Raw genomic sequence first — 21,627 nt, forward strand, 5'->3', positions numbered from 1 at the left:
ATAAAGTGTCAAGTCAATCTTTCTCTTATAATTTGTTTTTAGCTTTATAGAGTTTCTTTGTAAATATTTTATTTTAAAAAAAATAATTTTATAATTTAATATTCTTCATCTTTTATAAACTTCAAGCAACCGTTTGAAAATAAACTATTCAATTTAAAGATTAAAAAATCGAAAATTATATGAGACTGCAAAGATTATTAAAAATTAAAGTTTCACCTTTCCTTCGATTTTAAATATAAAACTTTAAATATCTAGTAAAAATTTGTGTTACAAATTTCTATACATTATTAATAAATTAAACACTGAAACGCAATGGAATTTATGATAAAATTTATAACAAAAATTTGTGATAATAATTTGCAACAAATTTTTGTACTAAAGATATAAAAAAAATCTGTTTTTATCATCAATATTTAGCACAAACTATATAAGTCTCAACTAACTTCTTTGAATTCTTCTCGATCCCGTAAATCACGGGATCCGTTTATTTATCCTTGAAATTTGGGTTTTACGTAATGCATACAAGCTTGCGGATTTACGTTGCGATTTTACACATGGCCCATACACTGTGTATATATTGATAGATGTAGTATAATGAAGACACATTATGCGGTGTGCGTACTGCCGCAAGAGATGGTTACAATGCAGTTAAATACGACCGAAACTAACTTCGACTGTAATTTACAACTTGGTACTTTTGTGACAAATTTACGATAAAATTACGCAAATATTCGCAATTCGGAAGTATTCAAATTTCGCGGTTGATTCGACAAAATATGCATAAATTTTTTTCACAAAAATAACTAAGAATTTAGTCTTATGCAATATATTATATCACTTAACAAACCGTATATTGAACGTTACAATGTTATGTAACGTTATGTAATATGAAAAGTATAGCGCTATGCGATACAAGGTTTTATTCGATAAAATAAAATTTTAAATAATAATTAATAACTTGTATCTTGATTTTTAGTGATTATTTATTTATACGAAGTCTAATAAATATTATAATAAATTATGATTTTTTATAAAAATATAAATAATAACTATAATATCCATAAGTTCAATATATAAATAAATAATACTATATTCTATCGATTGTGCTAATAATTCAAAAGGTATCCTTTATTTCTTATTCAATAAGGGAAATCATTCTGAATTTATCAAAAGGACTGTCTCTCCTTTTCAAATGGGTCCTATATATTGCGACATCGTATATCTTGCATAAACATGGTTATTTACTTTGTTCTCACTGCTCTTTTCTCTTTTTTCAAAAAGGAAATTTTCTGCTTCGCAAAATAGTCACGAATACTCAGGCACTCAGCGACACACAATTTCCTGCAAATCCTCTTACTACCTAGGAATTTACAGAGAAATATAACCGGATATCAACCGTTCGATATCGGCAAGATTCGGTTGGTATACGGATGAGAAATAAGACGAATAGGAGATGAGACGCGGCTGCTCCTCCGCTCCTTCCGAAACTCGAATATTACCTCTGTATTCTAAAATTCCGTGTGAAAAATAAACCGATCAATTTTTTTTCGGTCAAATAAAAGTATCACAACCATAATACGTGTGCCACTGTTGCTCGAATATACGAGAATATCCCCTACAAATATACAGATTAAGAAAATGCATAGGTATTAAAAGGACGATAGATTCAAGACTTAGAGAGCAGATAGTAATAATGGATATCCAATAAGTAAATAAGATTATATTAAATTGCGAATACTTACTGAGACAGTTATTATCTTAAAAGTCATTAAAAGCCAAGATATAAGTTATTAATTACTATTAAAAAATTTCACTTTGTCAAATATAATCTTATACTAGGGAAAACATTTTTTATATTTAATTATATATCAAATATGTCCATATATATTAAAATATATAATACATAATTATTTTACATATAATTATATATAAAAAACTTTCTTTCGGGTAATGCATACTATACCTTTTACATTAAAAATGTTAAATATGATTCATTGCAGATATTTGTTTCAATACGTTTTTACACATAAAATTAAAATATTTCGTTAATTCGCTATTCAATATTTGTACCTTGAGATTTGTATAAGTAAAATGAGCAATCGATTTATGCAAAAAGAAAAACAGAAATGCGAGTCGTCTCCATTGTCGAAGGCGAAAATTACGTTTTGCATCATCGCCTTCGACCATTTTTCAATTTACGTTGATTTTCGTGCAGTTTGCATTACGTGATCTCTTTTTTTAAGCACTCCGTTCATTTGTTTTTAAGACCCATAAATATGACGCGGCAATCGATTTGCGTGAGTACCAAGCAAAACACCTACCCCATTATTTTCTTAAATTGGGGGGTGGGGGGGGGAGGGGGAGGGTAGTATACTGCCGAACTTGATACGTCCATACACCCTTAAATTTTGTGCAGCACGTTCATTACCGTTGGATCCCGGGCGCGATTGAAGAAGCTATAAATAAGTGAATTTCCCTCTTCAAGGAAAGAGATCAGTGTTTATCAAGCAGTAACGTAAGACCTCATTGTAACGGGTAGAGGTCGATCGATTTAACGTGCGTATGGGCTTAAATGGATATTCTAACGCTATTTATAGTTAGACCTTCTCCCGCCGGCGCTCATCCGTTGTCTCAACTATGTGGAAAGTGCTTATCTGCCCTCGATAAAGCGCCGCCGCGTTATCATTCCGTTATCGCGCCTTCGGTGTCATTTTTGAAACTTGAGTTAATTTAATCTGGCCTATCATCACGACGGGGAGGGGAGAGGAGAGCTTCCACGTGGGCACTAATTAATTTAACTTACAACGAAAGTGTCAGTCGGCTGCCAGGAATAGCTGTCGGTTATTTAATCTGGCGATGTTATTTAAATTCATGCAAATCAGCGTTAATGATCTCTCGTACGTTCTGTGACTGTGATAGATTACTCATACGTGATGTGTAAAGGTATCGTTGCGCGCTTTACCGATATTTAATCCTGTACGAAACTAAACGTTTAAAACTTGGCCCACAGAAAGTTTTCTATATAAATACTTTATGAGATTTTAAATCGTTGGCTAATAAGAATTTTTTTTTACAGAAATATAATTCATAGTTCGTTCGTTGTTAAATTAAATTTATAGATAAGTAAAAGAAGCTGTAAAAAGTATATCATGTTTAGGCAGTAAAAGATCCTTAAGTTTCGGATCTGATCCTTCATAATAAACAATGAGTTTTGCCACAGTTTGATTAACCAATCAAAACTTTTCACTAAAAATTTGGGAAATGTTGAATGTCAAATGGAGCAGTAATTAAATCTTTAACAAAATAAAAAGAAAATCAATCATTGGAGATTAAAGAGCGCCCGAGAGCCATTTGTGGGACCCTTCTCTCTCGCATTTCACCGTAAAAAAGGGCGAAACTCCATTTGAGAGGGGATTCTATTGAAGACGAACCACGCCAACCAAAACCGTTGACAGGAAAAGCAAGAATATTGCAAAGAGGGAAGTATTGGAAGATAAATGGAATTAACAACAAGACGTGTTATGAAAAAAATCACTTTACAGATTCCATATAAAAATCTAACATAAATAAGGTCAGCTGAGGACGAGTGCAGAAACTTCTTTCAGCAGTTGAGAGAAACCGCGGGTGAGGTATCGCAGAGAGCTTTTATCTCTTTGAGAATGCCGAGAGCAAAAAGTTATTGACTCTGGAGAAACTATGGCATTTACTATGCTCCTCTGGCAAAGGAGAATTCATGGAGAATTCATAGCTTTATTTTGGTTCATCAAGGCTCGAAGGTAACACAGTTTCACAAAAAGAGATCGTAGCCACAATTTTTGGAGATTAAAGACCGCCTGGAGACAATTTGCGAGACCCTTTTCCGCCTTTGTCTTTCACCGTGAAAAAAAAGGGGGAAATAATTCGGTTTTAGTGGAGAGTCTACTGAAGACGAATCACGCAAAGGCAGGCTTACGCAACAGTTACCAAAAACAAAAGAAAATAAAAGAAAAGTTATTGTGAAGAGAGAAATGCTGAAAGACACATGGCTAGAATTAAGGAATTAAGTGAGTGAGATGTGTTGTGAAAACCCACCGCGTTATAGATCCTACATAATCTAAAATCATAAATAAAAGGTCAGTTGAGGATGAGTGCCGAAACTTCGGTAGTTCTGGAGTAACAGCGAGCGAGATGTAGCGGAGAGTTTTTATCCCTTCGGAGGATGAGGAGAAGAAGTTATTGAATCCGGGGACGAAACTATGGCATTTACCATGATCCTCTGTCAAAAGGCGAATTCATGGAATAGCGTCATGGTTTACCGAAAGGCTCGAGGGAGCAAGGTGACACAGTTTCAAAAGAAGATGATAGCCATGATTTTGGGGATTCTGAAAGAAGATCCTTCTGACCGATTCTATAAAAAAAATGCGCAACGCGAGAGATAGCACGTTTTCTTAACGTATCGGTCGAGGGTTTTGCCATTGAAGAAAAATAACGTGGCAATGATGTTGCACGACACGTGACCGTGCGTTCATCGATTCTAGGCAAGGTTGCTACTTAAGAACATGCTCTTTAAATCTGAATCGGTGAAATCTTACGGATTTGCTGTGTTATACTTATAACTGTGATCATCAGTGACTATTCACTGTCTTTCAGTGAATAATACACTGATTTCGAGAGTGGTTTCGAGCTCTGATTTGGCTTCAAGCGATTACTTGTTCATAAAGAGTAGATTTACAAGAGAAAAATATTCAAGACAAATACAAAGATAGTACCATTTGAATTTTATTTATTAAAGTAATATCATTTTTTTTTAAATTAAAGCTGCAACGATTTGGTTTGGAATAGGAAGATCCTTAAATGGAAATGCAGAGATAGTACCACTCTAATTTTATTTATTAAAGTAATATCATTTTTTTTTTAAATGAAAACTACAACCATTTTGTTTGGAATGGAAAGACCCTTGAATAGAAATGCAAAAATAGTATCACTTGGATTTTATTTTTTAAAAGTAGTACAACAGTCATTTCAAAGAACAGTATGTTCTTTTTATAATTGGTGTAATTTGAATATTTCATATATTTTTTTAGAAAAGTACATAAAATGCTCCCAAATTGGATTACACAATTTTAAGATATTATTTTTTTCCAAATGCATACCACTTGGTTTAAGATTGGAGTAAGATTCTTCAGTGAAAATACAAAGATAGTATTATTTGGAGTTTTAAGAAAAATTAAAGATATTATCACCTGAGTTGGAATAAAAAGATTTTTCTATGAAAAGATAGTAACACTTGGGTTTTGTAGAATAAATAAAGATTTGAGGTACACACACACACATACACACACTGGCGTCTTTTTTACCTCAGATATAAAAAGGAAAAATTCAACAAATAAAGAAGTACATTCCGCATATATTTTGAAGAGGAGAAGCTACAAACTATTTAATACAAGGTGAAATCAGCGTTGAAATACAAGGTGATTTTATTAAAATAAAATAAATAAAAAATTTAATCAAATTAAAAAACTTGTAATTTTTTTCTAACAAACTTCGATAGAAAATTTTTTTTTTTTATCTTACTACGTACGAAAAAGATCCAGAGATAGCACAAGGCGCTGATGTATGGTATTGATGAACAACGTATTGATGAACAACCCAGCTATTCTATCACGACACATCGGATTCGATTAACGTTTTCTGAAATAAAATAGGAAATTGCCAGGCAGTAGTGGGTTTCGTGTATGCGCTTGCGTGTGTGTAAAATTCGTTTTCTTTCTTTTGGACAGCACTGCGCGTTGGCAACGCTTCGAGCGTATGAATTCCGTGATTGCTCTGGCCGTTACGCTTGTTATGTTACTTTGGCTCGCACAGGGTGATCGGATCAATCTCACGGCATGGGCGTCGACGTTGGCATCGTCGAAGGAAAGCATCGCCTCCCGCTTACTTCCCTCGAATGCCGTCGAGGACGTTGCATTCGATTGCACTTGATCTTCAACGCGTACCTATTCTCACATGCGCGCGTTTATATTGCACGCAAATGAAAGTTATTAAAAAAAGAAGCAAGCCGTTTAATTTATGTAAAAATATAGGCGAGGTGAAACGTGATATTCTTCACGGAAGGCGCTGACGTCATATTTAATCTCTTTTCTTCGCCAAGGGTGAAAAACCCTCCCTATTCCCCTTCTGTTCGCATGAGCGACTCAATTCGCATGCGAGAATGGTTCAAACGACATTTTATTTCGTATGCTCGGATGATGGCACCGAAATATTTGCCCTTTCACTGAAGTGTACTCACGTAGGGGATGTTTTTTAGAGATGACAGATGTGAATTATTTCAGACAGAAAAAATTCAAATGGGCATTCTTCACATATATAAAAATTCCATATATAACGACCTAAATTTTGTAAATACATTTATTACGGGGAAAGATGGTGTATTGTGATCCATTTCGAATCTTTCATTCCGCAAGTTTTATTTTGACGTCTAAAAATATAAAAACCATTCTAAAACATTCTTTTAAGTATTGACATTGATATATATTTTTTGGTAGATTTAAATTGTCATATACTTTAAAAAAAATTAAATTTTGGTCAAAGATACAATACCCATAATGTACCTCTCAATTTATTCTTTGGATCTTTTTCATGTACGTAAGGTTTAAAACTTCCTACCGAAGTTTCCAGTTCAGTAAAAAAAAAAAATTATTATTTTATTTTAATATGATTACCTTGTATTACATAGTTTCTAGTTTCTTCCCTTCAAAATATATTCGGATTGCATTTTTTTTATTTATCTTGAATTTTTTCCCTCGTAAATTTAATTTTGTGAACAAATTAAAAGTGTATAAAGAGAAGTTGAGATATTTTTATATATTTATATTTATATTTTAACCTTATTTTGCATTATCTAAAGTTTTGCGCGTATGAAATGTATAAAAATTAATTTGAACGAATTAAAATAACACGATAATTTGGCAGGATAACATGGTCAAAGATACAACGTTCTAAAGGAACCCTATCTTCCTCTAAAATATATTATGAAAAATTAAATTTGGTTTATCATTATTTATTTTTTATATTCAACATATGTACAATGTAACAATTAATTTCTATTTTTTAAATTATAATTTATGAAAATGGAGATTGAAAAAAGTGGAACCTCATTTATCTGTACACAGCATTTTATAATTGTTCAAACAGTGTTACTTCTGCAAAATTCTACTCGAAATTTTTCAGGTTCTCTCTAGGAAAGTTTTCAGCGACTTTGAGATTGTTAAAGAAGTTCGCTGATTAAGAAAAAAGAAAAGAGTAGACTGTTTTTAATTTTTTTTTTCCAGACAGGCTTGTTAAAGCGAAAGAACTCATTTCAGTAAGACGCGACCAAGTTATATGATGTAATACAATTTGCCTCGAGACCCTAAGACCTTCAACATAAAGGGTCGGTTAATCGCGTTAGACGATATCTCGGACTATTAAAAGCATTACGCTGCTTTCCGCAGCCATTTGTAGTCAGTTAACTCGCAATTAGGTGCAAACTCGGCGTTGCCCCGGATTCGTGGATTAATAAATCACACCCGCTATTTCTCTCGCCACAAATAATCGACGTGATTTGTTTACGTCGGGCACAATGATGCGATTCTACATGGCAGTTAGTTCCATCTCGTTAATACGACGTAAAAAATGGAGATCTCCGCAGAAAGTTGCCGTTAAATATTAGTGGGCGATTTTTTTTCCCTTTTAAAGGGACTAAATGAAGAGATTCCGGCGCGCAAATTAAAATTCAAAGGTCAAGAGGAAATTGTGACATTCCTAATCTTATCTTTTCCAAGCTGAGAGCCAAAGATCAGGAGGGGAATTATTCGTAATCCCATCTTCCGTTTCCCTCGTTAAACGCGTTCTCCGAGGCGTATCTATGGATCTTTCGAAAAGAAAAAGAAAAAAAAGGGCATGCAAAGCGCGCAATTTACATCCACTCCGTAGGGACACTACGATTGTCGCGTTGAAGAGCATTACACCGCAACAGATTCGCAATAAAGCAAAAGGGATAGCCGCATGCACAACATGTATAAATGAACGCGGATTAAGTCTCGCGTGCAACGGTGCTTCACTGTCAAGATAACAAGCATTAGTTGGTTTAATTATAACGTTGCTAAATGAAGTTCTCCGCCTTAACGAGCTTTCGTTCCGTTGCACTTGTATAGTTTCACATTACTGCCCGACTGAGCATTATGAAAGCACGACACATGCTATACATAACTGATATGTCTCGGCTAATTTCTTCACGTGTGCATTTCCCAAAGGAATTGTCTAGGAGAGCCTTCAATACTCGAGAAATTCATTTTCGCGGAATTCTTTCCAGGAATTTTTTGATAAAAATTTTTTTCTCACTAGTCCCCCTCCCCCCGTCTCTAATACGATCCATCTTCTCATCGCACGGTACACGAATCGCTCAGATATATCTAACACTTCAAATCCATCAAAGGTAGCACAAATATTGTTTTCTCTTTAAAGAGCACATTTATATTTAATTATATTAATATTGAATTTATATTTATATTTAATATAATTTTTGTATAAGTACATTTTATATTTTTTCGATACATAAATCGCTTTGATATATTGGACCTAATTTGATTTTAAATTTATTTAAAAAACATTGTAAATATTTTTTTCTTTAAACGATATATTTACTGTAACATAATTTTTATAAATGCTCAATTTTATCGCTGGGCGAATTATGTTACCAAGCTTGTCAATTTTTCTCTTATAGTGTCATAGTTAATGGTGCTAGCATTACTTGCGTGTTCGTGAATCTTAACGGTATGCTACCTATTATAGAAGTTTATTAACGGAATTTATAGGCAAGACTGTTTACATATTACATAAAGCGGAATGTGACGTATCGGCCTGTGTGTGCCTACGCATTTGACATTTTCATGTTATTTCACACGTGTTATTCGTGCACAAAATAGCAAATTTACATTCTTCACTATTCTTCTATATATATGTATATTCGTTTTTGCAGAAAAGAATAATTGTAACAAAAAGTGGTAACAAAATAATAATAATTGATACTCGTGCAAGAAATTCATTAATTTAAAGTAGAAGGAATATTAATAATTAATTACAATGAAGGAGATAACACTGATTTGTCGAGCGATTTTGTTTCGCGTTGCAAGATAAGTGATCTTTTAATATTATACATCGTAGAGCGGTGTGGTAAACATAACGGAATAACAACAATTTATTAAGATTCCGCGTTGTTTGTCTTTCGCTTCGGGGTGAATTTTGATTCAATCTATGCAACTGAGAGTATTTTGCATACCGAAAGGTGTTCTGGTTTCCGCTCTCAATGAAAATTGATGACTACCCCGCCGAGACTATACCGGCAAACAATGTAGAAAATAGTACGCTTCCCAGAAGAAGTCTTCAATTATGCCTCCTGACGCTAATGCGCGCCTGCAAGTTGTACAGTTATCCAATACTTAATTATCTAAAGTAATAAATCGATTTCCGCAGCGTTGTCCCGTCGCGTTGTCGTTCGAAACAGTTGGAGACAGTTCGCGTTTAACCGACGTCTTTTAACGTTTCCAATGAATTACGTAATTACGCATAACGAGGATTGAATCTGATATAACGAAGTTTAATTTCCTGTGCTAGAAACTTTGACGGGCGATCTAAAAATAAGTAAGGACGCTCATTTATAAAAAATCTTTGTGTTCAAGGATACTCGGACCAATAATTTATCCATAACATTTAAAAAATTAAGAAAAAATTTTTTTATTTTATATAATATAGCATTTAAATTAGCGAAAAAAAAAGAATAGAAATTATATATGCCAAAGACGGTGTCACAGAATGTACAATCACTTATAAACTTAATTTAAAAAATCCTCAGACTTTTAATTAATTATAAAACTGTTAATAAATTATTTGTATATTTATAAAAAAGCAATCACACGATTTACAACAAACTTATTCATTTCTTCTTCTTTCGTTAATTTAAGTGAAATAGCACAACAATAAAAAAAAATAAATAAATAAATAAATAATATAAAATATATTGTAATTAGCCTGTAGTGTCTGACTTTTGGCACATTTTCTGTATTTATAAACAACATATATGTAACAAATATCAGGAAAAAAATTAAGTGCTTTCAGTAAAAGTTTGAGAATTTTTTAACAGTAACTAAATACTTTTTTATTTACATATATTTTGCAGAAGCAATTTTTTACATGAAATATCTTGTTGCTATCAAAAAATCCTCAGCTCTGGCCAAAGGTTCTAAATTTTTTCTTAGAGCACACACACATATATTTTTTTTCTTTATAAACCATTTTCACATACTATTTTCATAACAATTCTAAACAATTTTAATAATTATTTCAGAAAAATGATCAGCCTGGAAATAATCGAAGAGGATTCCTACGAGAAGGATGCCCTTTTCTATGTCGAATTGGGCGAACCATTGCTGCAAGGAGGTGAGGTTAAATTTTTCGATTCGGGATTTCCCGAATCTATTATACTTTAAAATCGTTACGATAATCTTTTATTTCCTTTTGTGCCGTCTCTTTCTCTATCTCTCTATATACAGGATCAGACATTTAAATCGGTACACGAAACAAAGAAAGTTTCTGAGAAGAGACAAAAAATTTGCAATTAATGATATAAACGTGATAAAAATAATCATTATTGTACTTGCAGATAAGAGTATTTAATGTCACCACAAATGTTTCACTTGTCCTTTTTTTCTAGAAAAAATTTCGTAATAAGAAAAAGATATCAGATAATTTTTTATGAAATTCATTTTTATCCGAGGACCTTCCTCGCGTCCTCGTAAGAAAATCTGGTAATCGGATTTAAGTCTTATTTTACGAATATGTACATGAGCGAAATAAGAAAGAAAATCGCGATTCAAACTTTCGGCGTTTGATTTCGATAGCGCCGTCACTTGCTTACGTTGTTCTTTTCATTTGATCCAATGCAATTTTTGCTGATACGAACTTCGGCGAAAGACCTTTCAGACCTCCTGACGAGTATAAATGTGATGGGAAAACTTTAAATCTAAGGGAAGCGCCACACGAAAACTCGTCTATTTCTCGGTAATCACATTTGATAGCGATAAAAACGCAAGTTATAACATTTCAATGTGCACAGACATCATTAAAAACGTTTTAATAATATTTATAGGAAGACCTATTAGATAATATTTACAGAGAGCAATATAAAAAATTATATCACATAAATGCACAGTAGAAAATATTAAAAACGGTCCTCCTTAAAATTTTTGTGTTGAATTTAAAATATAGCCAGATATTAATTTAACATAATGTCATTAAATTATTTAAATATATTATGTTAAGCTGATATTCAAAAATTTTCTTAGTGTCAAAATAATACAATTTATTTATGGATAAATGAATAAATAGTATAAAAAAATAATGCAGTTTTGAAACCTTAATTTTAAGATAAATGAATAAAAGGTCGATATTTTATAATGTTAATTTTAATGAAGAAATACGCTTCCACAATTGTGCTATATCAAAGTGTTACATTTTTTTTTGTTAATTTCGTACACAATATTTGTGTTCCTTTCTAATAATATTTTTCTATTTTATCTTATGTTAAATTAATACAAAAATTGTAAAGTGAATCGTTTGGAGCACGCAACATAAGTTAAATTTTTCAACTGTTTATCTGTTTAAACGATTCTTATTTGCCTACAAGTAAAGTTTTTATAGTTAAAAAGCTATAAAGAAGTTTTAGTAGCTTGGGAACGTTCACATTTAATATATTTAAAAGAAGAGAAGAGTAACGAGAGGTAAATGTCGAGATCGATAAAAGTACGAGCGTGACAATTGGCGACGCTATTAAGTTTGATCGCTATTAATTATGTGATTAAATCGCTATCCATTTCGCGATAAGAACGCTGACAACTTGTTCTTGATGAAAAATTGATTTCCACGTGTCTCTTCATGCATGTATCACGCGCTGGTTCTCTACCTGGATCCGTCATAATTGAACGTAAGTCTTGAATAAACGGACATTTTTGCGCTTGTCCAAATTTTTTCTTGCGCATCAATTAGTTCCGCGCTGATTGATTAATTAATTAATTGTCATAGCAGTACGTACACATTTTTATATAGACGGATTTTTTCATTCATATCGTGACATTTTCAAAACTTTTACGGGCTTTCAACATCAGAAAGGAATATTATTTTTTATAATTATTAATGTACATAATACATTTGTCAATATTAATGAATTTTTTAAAATATGTTATGAATATTAATGTCACGGTTTTGTCTGTATTATTTTTTTGATAAAAAAAATTCTTATCGTTTTACATATCTTTAAATATAAATATTTTTAATTATATATAAATTAAATATAAGTTTATTAATAAATCTTTTATGTTTAATTATTTCATTGGACACATTTTGTGCACATTTAAAAAGAACGATAATCTTTTTCGTTAATCACACAAGAATAAATTTTCTCCTCAGTTTGGATAAGAAAATTGAGCTTTATTTATTTAGTTCTTTATCTTTCATGAAACTTGTAACACAGGCTTAAGTCAGGTAACATCCGCTGTAGTGCTTCCCCTGTAATTATTAATGGCTTTGCCATATTACACAAAGCTTCGTTTATAATAATTAGTAGAATAGAACGTTCCTGAAATAGATCTTGTTTGGCACAAACTAAAACAAGAATGTGAAGTTCATAGTGACAATTGCCGATTGTCTTATTTTGTTCTGATAATTTGACAGTGAGATAAATTGACGGGTGTTCGCATATTCCTCCAGATTTTTGCGAATACTAACTACTACTGTACTAACAATTTTGCACCCCGTGATTACAATTAATAGAGATATTTTTAAGTCGAATTATACAATTTATTGATTACTACTTATGTCAACTCTATAAAAAGTGTACGTTATATACATGTTTTTCACTCCTAACGTCATCAACAGAAATATCTCTGTTATTTTTAATAAGATCTTTCAGGAAGAAGTTGCAATTTTAAAGGATAAATATAACGTTTCTAAATAATTTTAGTATGATGTTAATGAAAGTACACAATTTTGTTTACAAAAATAGCAGTGACTGATCTTGAAATAATTTCATTATTTATATTTACTCTTTCAAAAAGTACAATTTTTTCTTGGAAAATTTCCCTACAACGTTAGATACAACGGAGGCGTTTAAATAGTCACGTTAGATGTACACATTCAGTATATTGTTATTTATTCAACTGTATGTAATGAGACTCAGAGAAGCACCTTATGGATGATACTAAAGAAAAAGAAATTTTAAAAAATATTTCCATTTTTAACTTTTTGTCAATTGAAATATTTACGTACATTTTTTTAGACATTTAATTCTGGCAATGCCACTAAATACAAACAAGTAACATAAAAAAATAAGTAAAAATATTTAAAACTGCAAATAAAAAATAAGTTAATAGCTGACTGGATGTTTAAACCTTTTGTCAATAAAATATTAAATGTATAATAATAATAATCTCGGAAATGCGTCTGCAAAGCTTATCCAAATGTCTCGAACAACGTCATATAGGACATTTCGCTATATTTATAAACGTTTTTTATATTTCAATTGACTTTTTAATTTTAACTTGATATATTGGCGAAGATTGCGCAAACACAAAGCTTTTGATCTTGTTGTCTTTTTCTCATTGCTGAATAAAAGCTGTCATCTGAATTTGTTTCGCTCTCACATCCACGTGCAAGTTAGGATTTACATAGTACAAGACCGCGGAAACACGTGCAACAAGCGATGCAATAATGCTCATGCATATGCATATATAGAATGCACCGAAACCGTAAAACCAAAGAGATCTCTTAACTTCTTTAGTCAATTGGACAATAACTTATCTGCTGGAGAAACGTTACGAGAAGTTGTAATTTTCATTCCCCACTTTTCAAATTTTCTAAATTGTAATACCTTGCTATTAATAAAGAAAGATCGTCAACTTAGAAATTCAAAAAATTATGAAACTTTGTCAACACATAGAAGATATAATGATATGTAATAAATTATTTATTTTGCTCCTCAAATTAATTAATTCTGAAAAGTTAATGTCAATCCCTAAAAATTGATCCATTTTTGGTTTTTATTTTATTATTAAACAATCACGTTTTGAAAAGTTTCTTAATCAATAAATCCAAATAATATTATTTAAAAGAAATGAATTTTCTTGAAGTATAAAATTGTATTTTATTTTCTTTTATTGATGAATAATAAAACAATTTTTAGGAATTGATTTTGCTTCTTTAGAGTTTTGGGCAGTAAAAAATAACAATTTATGATATATCAAAATGTTCTCTATGCCAAAATTCTCTAATTTTTTGAACTTCCGAGGTAGCCTTGTAAATTACAAATAAAAATTTGGTTAAACTAGAGTCCACATTCAGAAATAAAAGTTATAATTCTACATTCTCTTTTGAAGTTCATTCACGAGTTTCATATCTTCAATCATCAATCACTACACAGCGACATTATACCAGCGACTTTTTTACCTCAGATTTTTTTATTGAGAAAATATCGAGAGACGTGAAGGTATCTCATGTCAAGAGCACGTGAGCAATGCATGTGCGGTGAGACCGACTACGTGTACTTCCCCGATTCATCTCATTGAGACTCCAATCGCGATATCTTGAGTAACGCTAATACCAACGATACTTAAACTTTAAAGACCCATAACTCAGAAAGTTCTTAACAAAATCGATTGTACCCACTGTACCGAAAATGCCTCAACATTAACTATAAGAGCAAAAATAAAGGTAGTCATTAAAAAAGTTTTAAGCTGACCTTTGCAAAGCCACTTCAAGATTATTATTTTCTTCGTCTATTGCAAAAATGAAACTAATATATTCAATTTAATGATTGTTTTGTATGTAATTTACATTCATGTTTGTATAAAACAACGATAATCTTGTTTACATATAATTTATTCTTTTTTAAAAAAGATTTGATAATCTTAAATTTTCAAATCAAAATATTTTTATATTTTTATTTCAATATTATAATAGTGGTCTAAAGAGCTTTCTAATTTTTTTTCTCTCATGAAAATTATTATTGAAAAATAAGAATATATTTTTCTTAAAAAATAAGAATATACTTTTCTTCTAAAACTACACAAAATTTCTGTCTAAGTAAATTATTTTAACGCTATATAATCATTTAATTATTTCTTTCTGTATACTATATCAAAATATAAATCGGAAATACATAATAAATATTTTCATGCTTCGTTTTTTATAGAAATATATTTAATGTCTTTATTTATTAAAAAAATAATAAAATATTTACGAGTTTTTGAGTTTGAAGAGAGTAAAATGTGTTCGTCAACAAAACGATTGCCAATAGCGCCATTTGCCTGCTATCGCGTTGCCTACAATCTCAATTGCATAGTAGACAGCCCCAATTGCATACTAAGAGATAGTCCACAAGCGTTATTGTGCTTAAGTAATAATTTAGAATACGAATGCAGATTTGTGCGCAAGCTGCAGTGTACACATTACTTAACATGCACATACTGAAGTAATAAAGTCACGCCAGTAACCCGTATACGTCTCGTCGATAATTATTTTTACCTCGTCGTAAAAATTATTTTCAGCATTTTGTGCGATAAATTCCGATGCTGTTTCAATTCACTTTGCGTCAAAGTTACAAACCTATACCTGAAATCGTATGTAAATGGTATGCTTAATCAATTACAGGTTTAGATAGATTTGCAATTTTCCATGCAAAGTGAGGGTTCACCCCAGAGAGGGTTTGCACAGCGGTCGCCCGTTGTCTTCAATGCAAAACGAAGTCTATGATTGTACGGCTCCATGGGGATTTTCAACTTTCCGCGCTAGGCGGAATCCGGATGTCAGGTCCATCCGTTTTCCATACATAAGATCTAGAAACTTAATCATTTCTAAAACATGTTTATAAACTTGACTATTTATATTGAAATTAAATACACGAGACATTTTTGTGAATGCAAAACAATTAATTTTCTAATCTTAAGAAACGTTAGCTTTTTATCATCTTTTACAGTGACAGCTTAATTATTTTTTAAACATTTTTTTTACAATAAGACCTCGATCAAGTGTACTCTTATCAAAATTTAAGTAAAATATCTTAACCTTCACTTGGATTTAATAAAAACATCAAAAATAACAAAATCAAAATGATTTTCGCGAGTAATTGCATCCTCGCAAAATGTCTAAAACAATTTTTACTAATATAATTAATAAAAAAATAGTAAATCGTAATCGCAAATTATTACTTTGCATGAGAGATTTAACAAAAAATAGATCAACCTTCAAGTAATTAGTTTTTTATAATCGACAACTTCTCGATTAACGAACATCATTAATAATCAGTTATAATTCGTAATTTCTTTTTAATAACTGTTTAATAATCGACACAAATGTTTAGAGTAAAATTTCTAATTCTATAATTTGTCATTCGTAATTTAATTCTCTTTTCCATGTGTCCACGATTAAGAAATTAATAATTCTACCTATAAAGAAAAATACTGTGGATATATTCTTAACCGTCGATTACGTTAATCGAAGTTAAGTTCGGTCAAGGGCAATCACTCTAAGAGTTCAATGAACGATAATAAAGAACGAGGAATTAAATACAATAAATTAGGAACATGGAAGAGTAATTTCTACAATAAAGACGCGCACTTTTGTCTACAGTAAAGAAATAAATTTATATGTTCGCTATACCTTTAATAAAATCTAAGAACAAAGAACAAAGTATAAAAAAACAGGTTCGTTAGTTTAAAAACAAATATGTTGATCTAAAGAGCATAAAAGCCACAAACGTTCTGCAAACGTTTCATCTTACGCTCGGTGTGTTACGTTTAAAATTAACTCGGCATGTTACAAGTTACAACTGTCAATTAATAAGAAATAAAATATAAAAAGTCATGATTAAATTATTTATCTTAAAGTGAACATTCTTTTTATTGCAAAAAAATGCGTTTTCACATTTAAGTTCTTTTACAAACAAAAAAATTATTTTTAATAATAAAACTTTTTAAAAATTTGTTTTTAATAATAAAACTTTGTTAGAAATTTGCTTGTAACAATAGAACTTAAACTTAACAAAAAGATGAACAAAAAGATTATCGATATAGGAATTAATTGAATTCAAAAAGATCGGGAAACTAATTAGTTTCTTGACAAAGAAGCGTTGGCCGTTGATTAATTCATCGACTTTTGTTCGTCTCTACCTTTGTCCGGTGCTTGTAGGCTACCACGGTGGACAATTGAGACCGCCGACAATTGAGATCGTACGCGATATAAGCAAGTTGTAAAAGCAATCGTTTTGTAGACAAACTGAGTTCCCCGTTTAAAGGATTTTTGCACACCGTTAAATTTGTCTTAACAACGATTATTAATTTATGAATAAGAAAACGCTTTATTTCTCAAAGCAATTTAAGATAATTTCAATTATTGAAGAAATGGAGTGTAAGAGAAGATTTTTTTGCATTATATATCTTTTTGTACAAAGTTCGACAGTTGTTATCAAAATAATAATTTATAATAAGAAAGGTAAAGTTCCATTTGCATTAAACTTTTTTCATTCTTAATCAATTTTGTCACTCTTAATATCATGCAAATATAATTTATCTATTCGAGACGTGGAATATAAAATGAGAAATATTTTTCTCCTTTAATTTTTGGATAACTTCACTTCAATAATTTTATACGTAAAATAATGAGAGAAATTTATAAAAGCAAAAAGACACTTTTATGATAAACAAAAATTGTTTGTATTACCAAAAATCTATTCAACTTTTTTTATTATTACTATTTGCTCTCCAAGTGCTAAATTCTTTGTTTAATTATACCGTTTAATTTTAACAGTTTAAAAACTGCATAAATATAATTAAAAAATAATAATGTCATAAATACGTAATAACTGGCGTGTAAAACAAACGCGTCTTTGAAACTTCAAGCAATATCGCATCCCTTTAAATGCGTGTTGAGTCTGCATGCGCTTCTCTCGCTTGGAGATACTAAATTTTCGCGTATCTATCTATAAATACCAGCGGAGCTTGCCAAAATTGTGTCGGTGTCTCCCGGATCGAAGCATATCTAGAGATGTTCGCGATACTTAAGTAGCAGCAAAGGACCCCACAACTCTTCGGTTCTTGAGCATTCTTGACATTGATATCGACTATTTTCCAGTAGTGGAATAGCCGTTATTACCGAGTGCATCAAAAGCACTTAAAGTATCGAATTTAAATCGTTATAACAATTATTTGCACACACAAGTTGTACAGTACAAAATGGACTGTATTTTCGTAACATTCGTTTCTAAATTCACAATTTTAACTTGTTAAAAATTCGGTATATTAAATATAATACTTTTTTTGCAATATTTGCGTTGGGATTTCATGTTTTCATAACATTTACATTTAAAACCACTCATGTGGCATGTGTCGAAAGGATTAGAAGGAACAAATGCATTTGGCTATATTCTCAAGGGCGTTTAATTTTATACGTTGAAAAATGCTCTTTCTTCGTTCTCCCCTCTTTCTCTCTTCTCCTATTCACGATCGAGCTAATTACTGAACTAATAATTTAAGAGTTCGATAAAGGGAAAATCGATTAATATTTCTGGAAGTGAATGGAGGTGGAGAGTGCTCCAGATAAATCTTGAATAGAACGTTAATAGTTGGAATGACAAATTATAAAATCCTGCTAAATATGATATATGAATAATTAGCGGTTTCTTTTTATAGCGTTCGTAACTCTTTTACTGTTTATTACAAAAAATTATACAAAAAAGTGAAGAAAGTTTATGTTATCAAGATTTTTTTTAAACTTGTCTAAACAAAGGATCATTTTAGCATGAAACTCTTTTTTATTAAACACGTCAAGCAAAGTGTTTAATACAACATACAATAATCTAAAATATATCGAGTTTCAGAGATAAAATTTCTGCAAACTTTCTGACATTTCTAAAACTTCCGGATAATCTTTAAAAATAAATGGAATTATTTACTTACATTTCCGGATTTCGTTTTTATAATTTTTTTCTGTTGTTAAAAAAAACAAACCACAGTAGATTTAATTTATACATTAATATAAAAAAAGTATAAAGCAATCGTAAACTATAATGATAATTACATAATGACATAACAAAAAATAGAATAATTTAAGGGGACATATTTTTTAGTCTTTTGTTTCAAACAAGCGTTTCTCACCACAATGTTTTATTTTATTTACCTACATGCACGAAATTTTGCGTCAAATATTCCTGTTTAGTTTCAACAACATAATTGTTGTCAAAATAAACCATTTGATAAACTGGTAAATATTATGTGAATCAATAAATGAAGCAAAAAAGTCGTAAAAATATAACCGGATCTGCATTACTATCGCGTATTAGCTTGCACTATTATTAGGCACGTGCCTACACGTTTGCACTTATTTCTGCATCGGTTCAAGGATCGTGATCAGACGGCTAGAACACGTGTCTGTCACAATTTTCCATTCTAATTACAAATCATATCTATTTGCTATAAAAACAGTTCACATTTGATAAATAACAACCAATAAAAATTCTGAAATTTAATGTTATAATTGAATTCGTCATTCAATAAATATTTAATTATTTATTTATTAAATACAAACAAATGAAATAGCTTCTCTTGTATAATTTAGTACGTCCTTGTAATAAAAATACGAGTTTGAACATTATTTCGATATAAAATCTAACAAAGAATTTTATAATACAATTTAATACAGTGTACTTATTTCAAAGTTTAAATTAATTATATGTATAATCATACGATTGAATTTAACCTCTTGAATCTTTCCATATTTTTAAATATTTATCTTAAATATTAATATACTATTATTAATACAAACTACATTACATCTATTTATATATCTTTTGTTAACCGAGACAAAAGAGAAATTCAACAGTATTATTAATATTTGTGCAAACATGCTAATATTAATATAGTATCGGGTACAAATGCCTATGTATCTGATGCAAATGCAATATTATATGACAATTTATATTATATTATGCTCTAGTTACAGGCGTTTGAAATTTCCAAGCCGCAAGGCGTAAAATAATGCAAATGCGCTTGGCGCGTGCACCCGTGGCGCTGCATCGGCGCAGTAGCGGGTCGGCGAAAATTTAAAATTATCCCGTAGCGTCGGCGCGTAATGCCTAGTATAAGACGGTAAATACCGTCTGACACCAATTATAAACCAGACTGACGAAGTTCACCAACCACCGACTCCGTCTGCGTCTTCTCCGAGTGCATATGAACGCGCACGAAGCGCTTGCGCCTCCGTCGCGCCGGACCGGGCAATACGCCGCGTATAAAAAGGGCAACTGCAGTGGGAGAAAGGCGGTGTGCAAGGAAACCTTTCATGCAGTTCGAGCTTTAGCAGACGACTGGTGAAAAATATACCGGGCATTACATTACCGATGCCACGTTGGAGTAAATTTTGCCACAATGTTTCTCAAATAAATCTGTTGTCATTTCTCCAAACAAAGAACGATAATTTGTTACCAGTACTTTGGTGAAAATTTCTCTCATAATTTTTATACGAATTGGAACATTTTTCAGAGATGGTCGGAAATATTTAGAAAGTCTGCAGCTCCTCTTAGAATTTTTCATACACGTGAATTCTGAAATATTTTGAAATTTCTGCTCCCATTAATTCTAAAAAATATTTTTGGCTATTTTACATTTCATAATATTTCGTCAGAAATTATAGAATTAAAAATCTTGGGATAATTAATACATATGAAAATTCTGAAAAAAAAATGTAAACTTTCTGAATATTCCTGAAAAGTGTTTCAATTTGGATAAAAAGTCTACAAAAATTTATAAAATTATACAGAAATTCTAAAAATTTTTGAAAAATTCGATGAGAAATTGTGAGAAAAATTTTCATCAGAATCTACTATATTCACTGCCTACGTACGTTGGATAATGATCGAGTAATTTTTTTCCCTGGGACGGAAACGTTGATTGAAAAGTTTTCAATTAACTTCGATGGTAAAAAATTTCACCTTGCACATTTCCGCCCTAGGGAACAAGATACAGACTCGCTATCCTGAATCTGTATAAGCAATGCGTATTATTCAAACTGACTAAACGTGCATAAAGAATAGAACCTTTTCATAATTCATATAATAAGCTTCATCAGATGATAGAGAAAATATTACGGCCCTCCTAATTACACTTTACACTGATAGCAAAAATTCCTAAATTTCAATAAATATATATATTCATTTGAACAGAGTTAATGAAATATTTACTTACAGTAAATATTTATTCTATAAAAAAAAATATTTAAATTAAATTAGTGGTTTTTGTATTAAATAAATATACATTTACATTTGGTGAATATTTCATTCTATTCGTACTATTCAAATAATTATTTATTAAAATTTAATAATTTTTCATCAGTGTATAATAACTTATTAAGAATTAATATTTCTAATTAAAAACGATTACTTCCGTTAGTTTAATCGATTCTAGACACCGTTATGAAATATTTATTACTTGAATTATTATTTATAAAAATATTCAAAATGCGGTGACATAATGGGATCGAAGAGAAACAGGAAGGCGGCAATGTGCCTCC

General features: G+C 30.9%; 1 protein-coding gene across 3 annotated transcripts in view; it reads left to right on the top strand.

The window, feature by feature from the left end:
- Positions 1 to 21,627, top strand: part of LOC105202216 (sodium/calcium exchanger 1) — an 85,273-nt gene that overhangs the window by 14,687 nt on the left and 48,959 nt on the right. For all 3 annotated transcript variants that reach the window (XM_039456890.1, XM_011170620.3, XM_011170619.3), the window contains exon 3: positions 10,364 to 10,455. In XM_039456890.1, coding sequence (XP_039312824.1) covers positions 10,364 to 10,455 — 92 coding nt within the window. The remainder of the gene's footprint in view (positions 1 to 10,363; positions 10,456 to 21,627) is intronic.

The sequence above is a fragment of the Solenopsis invicta genome, chromosome 13, assembly GCF_016802725.1.
Source record: "Solenopsis invicta isolate M01_SB chromosome 13, UNIL_Sinv_3.0, whole genome shotgun sequence".
NCBI lineage: Eukaryota > Metazoa > Arthropoda > Insecta > Hymenoptera > Formicidae > Solenopsis > Solenopsis invicta.